General features: G+C 39.2%; 1 protein-coding gene across 5 annotated transcripts in view; it reads right to left on the reverse strand.

The window, feature by feature from the left end:
• Positions 1 to 12176: 12176 nt before the first annotated feature.
• ZDHHC14 (zDHHC palmitoyltransferase 14) overlaps positions 12177 to 14911 on the reverse strand; it is a 112558-nt gene continuing 109823 nt past the window's right edge. For 3 of the 5 annotated variants that reach the window (XM_072856042.1, XM_072856043.1, XM_072856047.1), the window contains one exon: positions 12177 to 13423. In XM_072856042.1, the coding sequence (XP_072712143.1) occupies positions 13022 to 13423 (402 nt within the window). In that variant the 3' untranslated portion in view covers positions 12177 to 13021. The remainder of the gene's footprint in view (positions 13424 to 14911) is intronic. The other 2 variants (XM_072856044.1, XM_072856046.1) reach the window with 1 other exon arrangement.

The following is a 14911-nucleotide window of genomic DNA, read 5'->3' on the forward strand; positions in this document are numbered from 1 at the left end:
AAAGTCCATGCTATAGTGGACTTGCATGTAAAGGAAATCAAAGCATAAAGCAAAATGGTACCGATTGTTTAGAAGGGTTTTCTAAGGAAAAATTGACTTAGACTATCATCCTGAACTTGGGTGTGTGCATGTGGGTGTGCATCCTCCTGATACCCTCAAAGCTACCAGAGAATGATGACAACAAACTGTTGGGGGGGGGGGTGGAGGTGGGGGTTTGGTCAATGTGCCGAGGGCAGGGCTGCCATTCAGAGAGCCCGATGCAGGCTGGAGGACTGACAGGATCCCTGTGAAGTTCAGCAAGGACCAACGCAGAGCCCGGCAGCCGGACCACAGTAACCCCCTGCAGCGATACAGGGAGTGGCATCGCAAGGCTGTGGGAGACTCTCACGCTGCTGTGGTAAAGAATTACAGAAAATATGAGTCTTGGGCAGGAAATTGATAGCCCAGGGCCTTCGAGTGAAGAGGAGGAGGCAATATATTCGACCATCACCGAGCTTGGACTCAAAATTGGTGTATTTCCAATTTAGGAAGCAATTACAAACACTGACCAGAGTAGTGGTGACAAGTGACATTTAAGTGCAAGTAACAAAGGTGAGTGTGGCCAGAAAAAAGGACTACTTAAAAAGCCCAGAAATGTAGAGCAGTAATTTTTCCATGTGAATTGACTGTGGCTTTTTGTTTGTTTTAAAAACATATTTCATTGACAAAACCAATACAATCTTGTTTTTCCCCTATTCTTTAAAACCTATGCGACTGTGGGGGAAACTTTTCAGTTCATGCATCACTGGAAAAAGTTAAATTTTATCTGCTCACTTGATCATAAATATAACTGCATCTTTGTTATACTCATAAATTCCTACGTTCACTAAGGAAACTAATACAGACCTACACAATCTGGAAAAAAAAAAGCATTTAAAGTCCTGTCTCAAACAGAAGACATGACACTCGAGGCCCAAAGGAAGGCTACAGACCTCACAATCTCCAACTTAAGAACTGAACATCTGAAACTCCATTTATAGTCGATTTCCCCTCCAGAGAGGTGCAATTAGAAATCAAAGAGGAATATTGCTAAATGTCCCTTAGAATAAACTTCCTAGTAGAACATCCTCCTTACAATGAAATCAGAAAAACAAAGCAGGACAGAGCAACATCCAGAATCAGTCATTGCCACCTAGAAGAAGAAACTGCAGGACAAATTATGGAGGTAAGTATTTATGCAACTCAAGTGACAGAGAAGAAACATGAAAACATTTCCTGCTCCTTGTTTGGGGCAGAACTGCGACTGATTGCATTGTCCATTAGAAAAAGATTTACCATTGAAAATGACGAAGCAAAACACTGCCTAAATCTGTGAGAAGAGACAGAAAAAGTACCTCAGATCTACACCATGATACTGTCTTGGGACGGTGCCCTGCTTTGTGAAGTCAGCAGAGCATCTTGGTGAGACACTAAACCTGGATATTTGTTTTATTGTTGATGTGGGTTATACATTATCCGATATAATAGACACAGAGTGTGGAAAAGCTGTGTGTTTAAAAAAAAAAGTGAACAGACTTTCTACACTCAAGAATAGTACCCTGTTCTTTTAATTTCTTATCTTATTCAGAAAATATGGCTCATTTAATTACAAAAGTCTACATATGTCAGAAAAATTACACCAACACAGTATTTGCCATTTATGTGCCCCTGAAAAGGTAAAACCAAAATAAATACAAATCCTTTAATTAAGTGGGGCTGCCTGCACTGGGTCAGAGATTTTGTCCTCTGAGCTGTATTTTTCTGTTGGAAATCCTATGTCTTATTAAACTTACTAGTATGCTAAAGAGAAATATTCAAAATTCTGATTCCACACACAGACACTCATATGGTTATATTTCTAAACTACTTGCAAATTGTAAAATTAATCTTAATAACTAATAATCTTCCACTGCATGTTCTCTACGGCATGTTAGTACTCAAACATTTTAGTTAGATAAAACTGCCTAATTATAACCCTGAAGAATGATTTGAAAAGCTCTTTCTCTTTTTTTGAGTGCTACTATCCTTTAAACCATATGGATTCTGTGGAAGGAAACAGGTCAGCAAGCAGGAACCAGTATCTGGCTCATACTTAGCAGTCCAATTCAGGGCGACAGTCAGACCCAGTTACCAGTCAGCATGAACGGTGCGGAGGGGCAGCATGCGAGACTGCAGCTGGGAACGGATAACCTGCTGGTTACTCTGGGAGCGGGCTCGCGGGTCCTGCAGGCTACCAAGCTGCAGAGCAGGAAAACAAAAGTCATTAGTCTCAGGTATGGTTGGGTCTCTGGGAGGGGAAAGGGAGAAAATAGCTTTTGGTATCAAAGATTTTTCTGTCTCAGAGATCAAAAGCCCTCCTTATTTTTCCTTTCTTCTTTTTTTTTAATTTTCTAAGAGAAATCAGCAAAAGCCACCTTCAGAAAAAGCAAGAGATATATTTCTGTGTGTTTTGGGACTGATTACTTACAGTGTAAGTATTTCTAGTACAGAATTCTCAGCATGAACAAACGTCTATAACGCAGATGTTCAAGCACTGGTAATGTGAATAGCACGCCGGGTCAACAGCTAATATCTAGAATAAGATAAAGTATAACAAGTTGTAATTTTTAGGCCTGTACACATGCTTAGCTTGCACAAAGTCATCAGGAATCATATAACGGGCTCCATGCAGCATCCCCACTCTTATTTTCCTCATAACGTATATGCAATGCATCTGTCACTGTCCTGGTTCTATTAACAACTTGCTGCTATGTCTCTCAGTGGAAAGACACTGAATTAAAGACTTCGAGGCTACCACTTTAAACTTACATTGCTTTACATTCCCACTAACACTAGTGACCACAGACAAGTATCAGTTTGTATCAATGTGATACTGCTCATACCAGACTAGATAAAATCCAACACACTACGCCATGTTTCTATTTTCTCTAATGTAATCTGATGTTCTTTCCTTACAGTCAGAGAAATGCATATCTAAGACATTTTATGTATGTATTCTAATCAGCGCTGTGCTCCTTAATTATCCTTGAAATATGTGTTAGTAAAATTCTGTAGGATGCTATTGTCATTACAGCCAGTGGAAACATGTAGGAAGAAGAAATGCAACCATCAGTCTCAAAACACGAATCCATTCCTCAGGCATCAGGATCACTAATTATTACATCAAGAATGTAAGACCAGAGCAACTGACTAGTGAGTGGACAGGAGAGGAACAAAACTTGCCATAATTCAGAAACAACATAAATAGTTAAAATAATACATACTTTAATCTCTTCAAATAGATTTGCATAAATTAAAACAAAGCCTTACCGGCAGAAACCATCTCTTTATAATAATTCATGGTAAGGCTCATGAACTAATGAAACTGGTATCTACAAGAAATCAGGCCCTAAGATTTCTAGCCAACAGGTTGTCAGTGCGAGTGGGTAGCTTATGGAGGTGTGTGATGCTACTGAAAGTGCATCCCTGAATTGCATGTGTTAGTCTTGCATTTGACAAAATTCCAGGAGCATTTTCTGGGCACATTGTTAATGACTTCCTCATGTAATAATTATTTTTTTATATTTTAAAGAAACATGTCCTATAAATTCACAACAGCTAATTTTGTCAGATTACTAGGTATTTTGATACTTTTTTTTTAAAATAAGGAAGAGCACAACTTCAGCGTTATGACCCAGAGGAACAATACATGTTTGTTGGGAAATCTATCTATGGTTATATCTACTTTCACAAGTAGTGAGCGTAACGTGCATAGATTTCTGTAGCAAGACATTTGGTGCTGACGACCTGATGTCCACACTGTATGTGTTTTAGGGACAGAAACTCTGGACTAGCTCCAGTCTGGTCCTGTTAGCATTTGGATTGCATTTTTATGCCGCTGGAACCTGTCTTCTGGTTTATCTTTTATTTAAAAGAAATCTAGTTCATCTTACAAGACTGCTCCATAATATGAGCTGAAATGCTAAGCAGAAACAGGAAAATTAATTTCAAAACTGCATTAAAATACTGATGTGGATACATACAGAACCAAAGGCCAGAAGAAATTCAGTCCCAGGCATTTAGTCAAAAAGTTCTGGATATAAGTCTTCTCACTCCCTCCTCACCCACGTATACCTTTCTCATAACGTATTTTGTTAATCTGTCAATGCAAATTTTTAATAATTTTTTCAGCCTGGTTCCCTATGCAAGGGTATGGCCAGTGTGTGTGTCTGTCTCAATGCCCCTAAATAAGAATATATTTCAATCAAATTATATAAAAGGGTAGGGGTCTTGAAAATACAAAAATCTTGTGCTTTTCATGACAAGCAGCAATGGAGAAACTCTTCTTGTTCCTGTGTGCCTTCCATGCGCTCCAGAAACACTGCCCAGTGAGCTCAATGGCAGTATTAGTTTCAAGAGCATCCCCACATGAAAGAGCAGTAAGAAGCCGAGCTTGTTTTCTTGCAGACTGAGGGCTTCTCAGGAGCCACAGCAGTAAGGGGAGCTGCGTACCAGGGTAAGCACACAGAGGGGTGGTGTGACTAAGGGGGTAAAGGCTGAGTCGGATGCATCTGTCTACCAGGCTGGAGGATCCTGAGCTCATTTGCCCCAGGGTTTTCTGAGGAGGTGGGGAAACAGGAGGATGGAAGGGAAGAGATACCCTAAAATGGAAGATACAAATTTTCTCTGCCTCTCTTTGATATCAGAATCTGGCATCTAGAGCAAGTCATCTCATATCAACTGTGCTAATTCTATTACTATTGTGCAGTAAAGTCTTGTGACACACGTACTAAAAATTAGTGTGGGTTTGGGTTTGTTTTTTTTTTCTGAGTTGTGTAAACTGTTTTTAGTATTCCTGACTTATCCTATCAGAAGTTTGATTATTAAATAATTAAAAAAACAAGGTACGATGTGTTACAGAATATTGATTTAGGGATGGAAGAGGATTTTAATCTTTGATATGAGAGAAAAATATTCAAGAGTAAGACCAGAATATTAGAAACAGCTGCTACTCATGTAATTATGGAATAAAGCATTTAACCTTGTTTTCTTCTTCAAACCTAACTATAATAAAAGATAGACATTGTGAATATGAAAACAACAGTAGGACTTTGAAATGTTCTTTTAATATTTCAATAGAGATGAAAAGTCATATAGGTAATAAATTAAATACCAAATACCATAAAGCAACTATTTATTTAAAGATGAAATACCATGTGTGTTCCAAAATGTTTTTCAATTGAAGTTTTCAATTTAGAAAGAAAACCAAGTACACAAATATACTAGGTATTTTCTGCATGCTAGAAACTTAGCTGGTTAGTCAGCGCTACTGAGCATGCTTGTAATTTTCTGTGACCAACCTAGAAGGAAACTTAACACTTTGTTAGACAAAGAAAACAAAAGACAGGTCGCCTAGCTGTGGTTTCTGCTGGGAATTCCTCCCGTCCTATTCCAGCCAATAACCACCATCAACTGCTGCACTACAACGAGGCACATAGCAGGACAAACAAATCAGAAATCCTATTACCAATTTTCTGTTTATTGCAACAAAGTTGCGGTTCACCTGCAAAAACCATGCAATAACTACACATGCTTACACTGAATTAAGTTAATACTCTGTAAGTAGCTTTTTTTTTTTAACAGAGAAATGAAGTTTCCTGGTGACAAACTGTGTCAACCCATTGTGCACGAGCGCTCTCTCTCCTGACAGCGCAGGAGACTCAGGAAACAGGTCACAGGACTTTAACACCTTTGCTACCAAAAACCTCGTGCTTAGCAAACACATATGCAACAGGAATCACTTCGTCGTACCCTTCACACGAACGCTGCTTTAACTGCAGTGCCACCAACTTGACTGAACTTTCCACCTTTCTTTGAAGTTCATTCCCTAACAAGTATGCCACCTCAATAGTCAACCTCATCTTCCAGCTCACAACTGGCAGCCCCCAGCGCAGTCAGATCCCTGCAGATTGCTATGGACAGGCTACAGAGCATAACACCAAAGTGAGATACTTCTGAGCCTGCTAAATTCGCATCCTTTTCTCAAGTGTATATGGTGCCTTTGAGAGGAGCTCAAGAGAGGCTCCAAGAGTTCTCCTCACAGATCACTCAGTCAAGTTGCTTTATGGTTGTCCCTTTGTGTCCTTTGTATAACTACACCTAAATGCACACAGGTAAGTTCCAGCAGCTGTTACCAGCTTTGGGTTTGGGGAGATTTAAATTATAGTAGGGTTAAACTTAGTTTTGTTTTCCCAAGTTTTCAGAAGAGGCAATGTAGCTGAAGCTGGGAAGAGCATAAAATACATCAAGGTAACACTGGCATTAACATTTTGTTGCCAGTGGAATTGACTTCAGCACATACTGCAAAGTAAATCTATCTCTGTGGGACAGATCTTTCTGGTTTGTAAACTACAAAATTTATCTAGCCCGCTAGTCGCAGAAACTCTGAATTACAAGTTTCATCTCTAACTGGCAAGTCTACTGTTTAGGAAAACACTTCTACTTAATGGTGAGCAAATTTAATGAAGGCATCACCAAGAAACACAGAACCACACTACACCGTTCATTTTCCCAGTGCAATGGTACTTCTGGTAAGGAAATATAGAAAGCTGAAAAAAATAATCAGTATGGAAATACAAAATGCTAAAGCAATTACCATTTTTAGCATGGTCAATATCTTAAGCTTCCCATCAACTTCAAAGGGACCAAGATTTCACCTGTTTTTATATTTACAGATGTATTTTCAAAACAGAAGTAGGAAAAGATATTAGGGGAGAGGAGCTTGAGGGCAGATCAGCTCCTCACATTTTTCTCGTCATCTTCCTACAGTTGCTTTCTCTCAAAAGCCTGACCTTATTTCTCTTACATTTTTTTTTCCAGAATGATTTTTAGGAAGTTTCTCACAAAAAAAATCTTTGAATACCACTGAGCAGTTATCTTGATTTTTTTTTAAAAAATTGTCTGATTAATGTTGACAGCTGTCCTCTTTTTCCCCCAAGTGGCTTTTTTGTTTATTCCCCCTCCTTCTCCTTCCACAGCTTACAGGTAATTCCCCTTTTCCTCTATGTCACCTGCTAATCTTCTCTGTTCTGCTTTCACTCAGTCTTCTCCCTTTCATCTTCTTATTCTTGTCCTCTCTGACCTACCTTAGAAACAAACTCCTATATTATCTCGTCATAACATCCAAAAGTTGTTTTTCTCTCCACCCTGCATTGTTTGTGGTGAACTTTCAAATTCTACAGTTGAATGTTAACAGATAGTTGCCTTCTGGTGATGGAATTGAATTGCTGCATCAACTCAGAATTAATTTAGATTTGCACAGGTTTAAATAGCTCACTTAATCCCACCAGTCTTTTGGAAGTCCAGGCAGTGCTCTCAGCCAGATGTCAAACTGCAATGTCTTTGCAGGCAGGCAGACAATCAAAACCAGGAAGCCCTGACCCAGATGGATCCTGAAAACTAGGACAGTTCTAGTTTAAATGAACTAAATCTATACGCAACTGTCTAAAACACATTCCATTCATATTTTGGGCCTAAGAATATTTGAAAGTGTGTTGACGTATGCTACCTCATTTCACCTCAGCCCTTAAAACAAAATCATTTGGGCAACAATTGATTTTTAAAACAGAGTCAGGCTGGTCTGAGGCCCAACACACCACGCTCATCTTCAGGGGACCACTGCTGATAAGAAGGGGGGGAAAAAAAATAATCAACAAATACATGATGACAGTTCCCACATATAATTTAAACCAGAAGAGAACTAAAGTAAGGATTAGACCCCTCTAACATTGCTGAGTTGTTCTTCAAGCTGTACTGAATTTGGGAACTAAAAGGCAAACAGCAGCTCAATTTTGTTAGTTCTGCAGAGATGCTCCTTCATTTACCATTTTGAACATTGGGCAATAATTTACTTACCAGGGCCTATTATACTCACCATATAGATTTAAAAAAATACAAAATCAGCAGTATCACAAGTTGGTCATCTCCCTTGTAACACGTTGCTAACCCATAGGTCTTTGGGTTTATGAGATCAGTTTGCTTCTTCTAGGATCATTCACTGGGATCAACTGCAAAACAGCTAATCTTCCATGTATAAGATTATTTTTAATGAATGCATTAACCACTTTATGCAGAAATACCACCTGTATAATCAGTTAACATGAACAGATGAAAAGTTGATAGAGGATGCAGTGTTATACAAAAATACAATAATATTTTGACATTTATTACATTACCGCTTAACTGATATGAATATAAAGCTCCCTTGTAAAATAGAAATGTCTTTGAGAAATCACAAGAATAGAGCCTTTAAACACATTTTATGAAGCACTGTGTTTCATTCTACATAGAATATTATATAGACACCGAGAAGGGAAAACTGTTATTTAAAAAAATGAAAGCAGAATAAACATTTTTAATCTGATAAACTAACCAGTATTTACACAAAGATTATAGATTTTTAAGAAAAAAATAAACATTTACTTTTCTGAAAATATCAACTTTCACTTTGATTCTACATTTATAAATCAGATGAACATGGAAAGAAATATTTAATATTAGTATGCTAATTGTCAAATAAAAAACATAGGAAAACCCCTGTGCAGTATTGACTAGGATTAGCAATTTGAATCCCTAGTGTGCATACTCTGCCACCAGAGTTCAAAAAACCAAAATAAAATTAAAAAATTGAATCTGTAGAGTAGGTGATGAATAGTTACTTTGCTGACTCATTCCAGATAAATACACAAGTTCCAATGAAGGGAGCGCCCATGATTGAAGACAGCTGTGATGGAGGTGAGGGAAGCAGACCAAAAACCTTTTCAGAGGCATCTCTTCGATCAACCTGTTGCTACAGGACAACCAGGGGATCAGGCCCAGTCAGCATGGATTTACGAAAGGCAGGTCCTGCTGGACCAACCTGATCTCCTTCTACGACAAGGTGACCCGCTTAGTGGATGAGGGAAAGGCTGTGGGTGTTGTCTACCTGGACTTTAGTAAAGCCTTTGCCACAGCATTCTCCTAGAGAAACTGGCTGCTCATGGCTTTAATGGGCATACGCTTTGCTAGGTGAAAAACTGGCTGGATGGCTGGGCCCAAAGAGTGGTGGTCAATGGAGTTAAATCCAGTTGGCGGCCGGTCACAAGCGGTGTCCCCCAGGGCTCTGTGTTGGGGCCAGTTCTGTTTAATATCTTTATCAAGGATCTGGATGAGGGGATCAAGTGCACCCTCAGTAAGTTTGCAGATGACACCAAGTTGTGCGGGAGTGTTGATCTGCTTGAGGGTAGGAAGGCTCTGCAGAGGGACCTGGACAGGCTGGATCGATGGGCTGGGGCCAATTGTATGAGGTTCAACAAGGCCAAGTGCTGGGTCCTGCACTTGGGCCACAGCAACCCCATGCAACGCTACAGGCTTGGGGAAGAGTGGCTGGAAAGCTGCCCAGCAAAAAAGGACCTGGGGGTGTTGGTTGACAGCCAGATGAATATGAGCCAGCAGTGTGCCCAGGGGGCCAAAATGGCTAACAGCATCCTGGCTTGTATCAGGAATAGTGTGGCCAGCAGGACTAGGGGAGTGATTGTCCCCCTGTACTTGGCACTGGTGAGGCTGCACCTCGAATACTGTGTTCAGTTTTGGGCCCCTCAGTACAAGAGAGACATTGAGGTACTGGAGCGTGTCCAGAGAAGGGCAATGAAGCTGGTGAAGGCTCTAGAGCAGAAGTCTTATGAGGAGCGGCTGAGGGAACTGGGGTTGTTTAGTCTGGAGAAAAGGAGGCTGAGGGGAGACCTTATCGCTCTCTACAACTACCTGAAAGGAGGTTGTAGCGAGGTGGGGGTCGGTCTCTTCTCCCAGGTAACAAGCGATAGGACAAGAGGAAACAGCCTAAAGTTGTACTAGGGGAGGTTTAGACTGGATACTAGGAAAAATTTCTTCATGGTAAGGGTAGTCAAGCATTGGAACAGGCTGCCCAGGGAAGTGGTGGAGTCACCATCCCTGGAGGTATTTAAAAGACGCATAGATGTGGTGCTTAGGGACATGGTTTAGTGGTGGACTTGGCAGTGCTAGGTTAACGGTTGGACTCGATGATCTTAAAGGTCCTTTCCGACCTAAATGATTCTATAAATCACTGCCTGCTGTCAATCAAAGACTGCCAGTACCACACCAGACTTAGTTCAGAAATCTTCCAGCAGATGTCCTCGCAAGGCAGTCGTGTCAGGGAGGTTAGAGATGTCACTATTTAAAAAAAACTGAGATGGGAAGGAAAATAGACTTAAAATAAGGGTGATATAAATATCTAGATAGGCAAATTCAAAGTATTTAATTAATTCTCAAGTGCCAAACTTAAAAACATAAACAACATGTTAAAAAATAAGGCTGTGATCTTAAAAACAAACAAACAAAAACACCAAAACCCAAACCCTAAAAAAAGCACATCTGTTTTAAGTAGCACATCTGTTTCAATTTTGTTAGCTAATTCTTATACCTCAGTTATAAACAAAACAAGAGGTTAAAAAAAATGATGGTGAAAAGCAGGAGCACAAGTTTCACACAGAAAACAGCATAAAGACTCTAATCCTGTCCTTCCCCCTTCCATTTCATGTTAAAACTGACACTAATTTTATCATGTGCACAAGGCTTATGTGCAGCTTTCTGCACTACTCCCTAGTGGCAATGACATACAAATGTTGTCACGAAGTTGGTATTCTTGGAAGCATAAAATCCCTCGGGTATTTCAGGGAGACTTAAAAAGAACAACTTCCTTAAAATAGTGACCCTCATCATTACTGCCACAAGTGGGAAGTTTTGATACCTCATTAAAAATATTTGACTTGTCCTTCTATGTAGTGAGTAATGCATCCACAGTTAACTACCCACAGACACCTGTGAGAATGATTCAGTCAAGTACTGGTCTACAAACTCAAAGCTGGGATTCTTTACCCAGGCCTATGAGACCAGAATCTCCAGCCCTCAATCCATTACCTGCTTTAATGCAGATGTTCATGGCTTCATACATGAGAAGCCACATCAGGAAAAGATGAAATCAAGACGATGAGCATCACTGACTCTTCTTCAAGAGTGGACACAGAAATAAGTGCCAATACTTGGGGCTTATTGGCAGACCAGCCAACCGGGACATGTCAGTCACTACAGTTAGGCTGGTGGAAAGAACTCAAAACTGTCCCAGCTTCAGGAAAACGCTAGGAGGGTGGCTCCAATACGTGGGACACACTTGTCTGCCAGAGGTTCTTTGGCAGACCCGTTACGGCACTTATAGACAGAAAGTGTTGCTATGTTCCACACACTGAATTAGATCAAAGCTAGCATCATCAATTATAGAAACAGATTGCATATGAAATCTTAGAGGAGTAGGGTATTTGTCAGTATCTTGTCTGAAGCTTCAATAGCATGGGTGACTGGTTTTCTGCAGGTTCACTATCTTCAATTTCAACAATGAAAGTAAAAACAAAAAGATTTTTAGCTTGGCGTCAGTGAATGACCATGGTGAACAATACAGAATTGTTACATTTCTTAACTGGTGAATGCTTTCATGCCATCAAAGCATCAGATAAAGCACACTCTGCCCTTAGTTTGTCCTGAGAAAAGAAGAATCCAGGTTCCACATCCTGAAAAGCATGGTAAATACAGTATTAAAGCTATTAAACTTTCTCAGAATAACTAAGGTTCTCTTCAGCTATCACGAATAATATTTATAAAAATCTCTTTAACCTTTTCATTGTGCTTTACTTAAAAAAAAAAGGCACAGAAGCATTGTATGAAATCTAGATTTCAATTTAAAATATTAAAGGACAAATACAAATGAAGGATGATGGCTAGGGGCAGCTACAATCTACTGTTAACCATTTAAGATTACTTCACTAAGCTGTCTGTCTTTGTCTTGAATCTTAAGCCCTCACCCTTTACCCATATAGTAAGAAACGTAGAATTACAGTCCAAGCAGAGGCTAACTCTACTGTTTCCAAATAAAGACTTCTTATGGGAACAAATACACATCTCAAACAAAACCATAAAAGATGCTGAAGCAATCCTAATTGTAACCAGCTCTTCCTCCATAGCTCTGGTTTCATTATGTAAACATATTCCAGTCAAATCTTTACAAACTACGTCAACAAATCATGATTTCCCCCTCTTTCCCCAGCAAAACTGCAAGGATAACTGTACACATGTCCAAGAAATAGAGGATGTCATTTTATTGGAGGTCCACAGGTAATTGTATCACATTAGGGAGTGGAAGAATCTCGTGGTATGGCACAACACAATACCTCACTCTAAACACTTAAACAGAAGGTTAAATGATATGCAACATGATCAAATCAGTAATTCTCCATCTTCTAGGCACCACTGATTAATTTAAAATAAATTTTAATAAATTGAAAAAATAATATAGTCCATTAATTTGTTTGTTGCACTGTCTTTAAATGAAACAGCACTTTGAAAGTCACAAATAAAAAAGCAGCACTTTCTCTTAATACCAACACCACTGTAGCACATACTGTAGCGTGGCATGCAAATCCATATCTGCAGTCTTTTTTTTTTGTATTAACAAATGGAATGGTAATTTTCTATCTCAAATATTAGTAGCATAACATGTAAGTGCAGATCATTCTGGCCACAAGTGTGGTAAGCCTTAACAAGTGTGTATTACAAGAGCATAGAACACAGAGCATGACACTTACATCCAAGAATCTCTCTTTTGTACTGTACATGGTGTTTGTTACAGGCTGAATTCCAACTTGCTGTACCCAAGCTTCAGGAAACAAGATTATTGACCGTTTCTGGTTTTGCTTAAAAATAAAATGTAGTCACCATCAAAGCACAACCATTAACAACCTGGTCAAAAAAATGCCATAGCTCCATTGAAAAAATAACTTGTCTTTAGTAGACTCCATTACACGATAAAGTTTCCATTATAGGCATGTTACGAAGTCTTACAGTGGTACTGCAGTGTCATTCCTGTTAAGTAGAGATTTGTATAGACACCAAGAAATGGTGCCATGTTCAAAAAAGCTGTTCAAACTGAGCTAAGCTTCACAAGACCACGGACTGAGTCTTCATGCAATGAATCCTGGCTGGCTAGACTCAGGACGTGCATTGTATGGCTGTGTGTAATAGGACTTCCACTTGGCAGCATCCCAGGGGGCGATGGAGCTTCTTCAGGAGTGAGAAACTGATGACCTTCATGTTCCTCTTTTAATGGTATCATGTCTGTCAAACCTGTATCTGATGTGAGATTTGGCATAGAAGATGGTGGTGTTGGTTGCCCTAGAGTTAGAGTTGCACAAGGCCCACTGATAGTAGTCTTTCCTGGTAAAGGTAGCTCTTCACTAGTTATGCTTGGCTCACTCTGTAGTAGGGGGGTGGCAGCGGCCTGCAAAACGAATTTAGTGCTCTGAATGCACTGATCTTGGTCACACTGTAGAATGGAATGGTGTCAAAATCATATAAGGCAGACAAAACAGAGGGAAAAAAAAAGGAGAATATGGACAAAAAGGTATGGAAAAGAATGGGATGTGAAGAGAAAAAAGAAAGCCATTAGTATCATTCCGTGGTTAGCCACCCAAAAATCCCAGTGCATGCTGCCCAGGAAAAAAACCAAAGCATGCATAACTGAGCCAGTGCTTTGGATTACCATCAAAGTAAATTATTATAAACATTTATAGTGTTCGCTTAAGGGTTTTGGTAACCTCTCAATAGTTTTTTGTGAGTACTGCAATTCAAATGCTTTGCTTATTCTTGTTCGAAGCCATTTGGAAAGCCTAGCTGCACAGTCTGTGTGTAACTAACTGCATCGGGTACCTCAAAACCTCCCCAATTCCAGGTGAGGTGAATCACTTCCACACTACTCATTTTACCCTAGAGTAGCTAGCAGTTCATAGAGAGGCCCAAAGGCATAATCCAAGCATTTTTCCAAGTTCAAAAACACTAGGCAAGTGGGATTTTTTAATTGGTCTTTACATGTCAGAATTAAGGTGCTACAGAAATTTTCCAGAAGAATTCCTTTGATGCGGGTGGTTTTATAAAGATATATCTGGCAATACAGCCTCTATGAGCAAAAATTCCTCCTCCCAATTTAATACATTATATATACAATCCAGAGAACATACTATAGTATATCTATAGGATGTGTAGAAATTACGCAGCACTGCAGATGCATTAATTTGATATCAACTTTCATGATTTTTAGGCTGTTTTTTGATTAATTTAATCTTGACAATGTGAAGAATCAAGGTACAAACCACAAATTTTCTGGCAAGCGCTTTCACAGTAACAAGCCAAATCAGCATTATATAAATCCAGTTAAGCTCAGTGAGTATTACCAGGAATGCTTTTGGCTCTACACCATTCCTAAGAACTGTTTATACAAAATTATCATTCATTCCTTGAGATGACAAGACAGGTAAGTGTTTCAGTAATGTCCAGCTAGCTAATTGGGTAGTAGACCTACTGCCAAATTAAGTTTCTTTAACACAAACTGGCATGATTTTTTAGATCTTCCAAGGAAAATATTTAATTAATTCATAGCCTGATCAATTTTAACATCTGCAGATTTTCAAAATCCTGTTATATTCATTTGCCATACTACTGTTCTGCTGTGCAAGAGAAACACTACAGTCAATGAATAGAACTATAATTCCAATGCAGCAAAAAAAATTTGGAAGCAAGCAAGCAGAATAAAAAAAATATATCCAGAGGTAAGACATGCCTATTCACTGTTGTTATTTCAAGGATTCTGTTAAAGCAATATGTTCTGCTTTACAACTGACTTCTTCGATCTATATCAAATCACTGAAAGACATTACAAATCCAACATCTGCAAGAAATTCCCAATCATAACCATTGCTACTAACATTACAGCAATTCCCTAAAATGCCCATTTGAGTTTAATAAGCCACCGTGATAT

This window comes from Ciconia boyciana, chromosome 3 (assembly GCF_034638445.1).
Source record: "Ciconia boyciana chromosome 3, ASM3463844v1, whole genome shotgun sequence".
NCBI classification, from domain to species: domain Eukaryota; kingdom Metazoa; phylum Chordata; class Aves; order Ciconiiformes; family Ciconiidae; genus Ciconia; species Ciconia boyciana.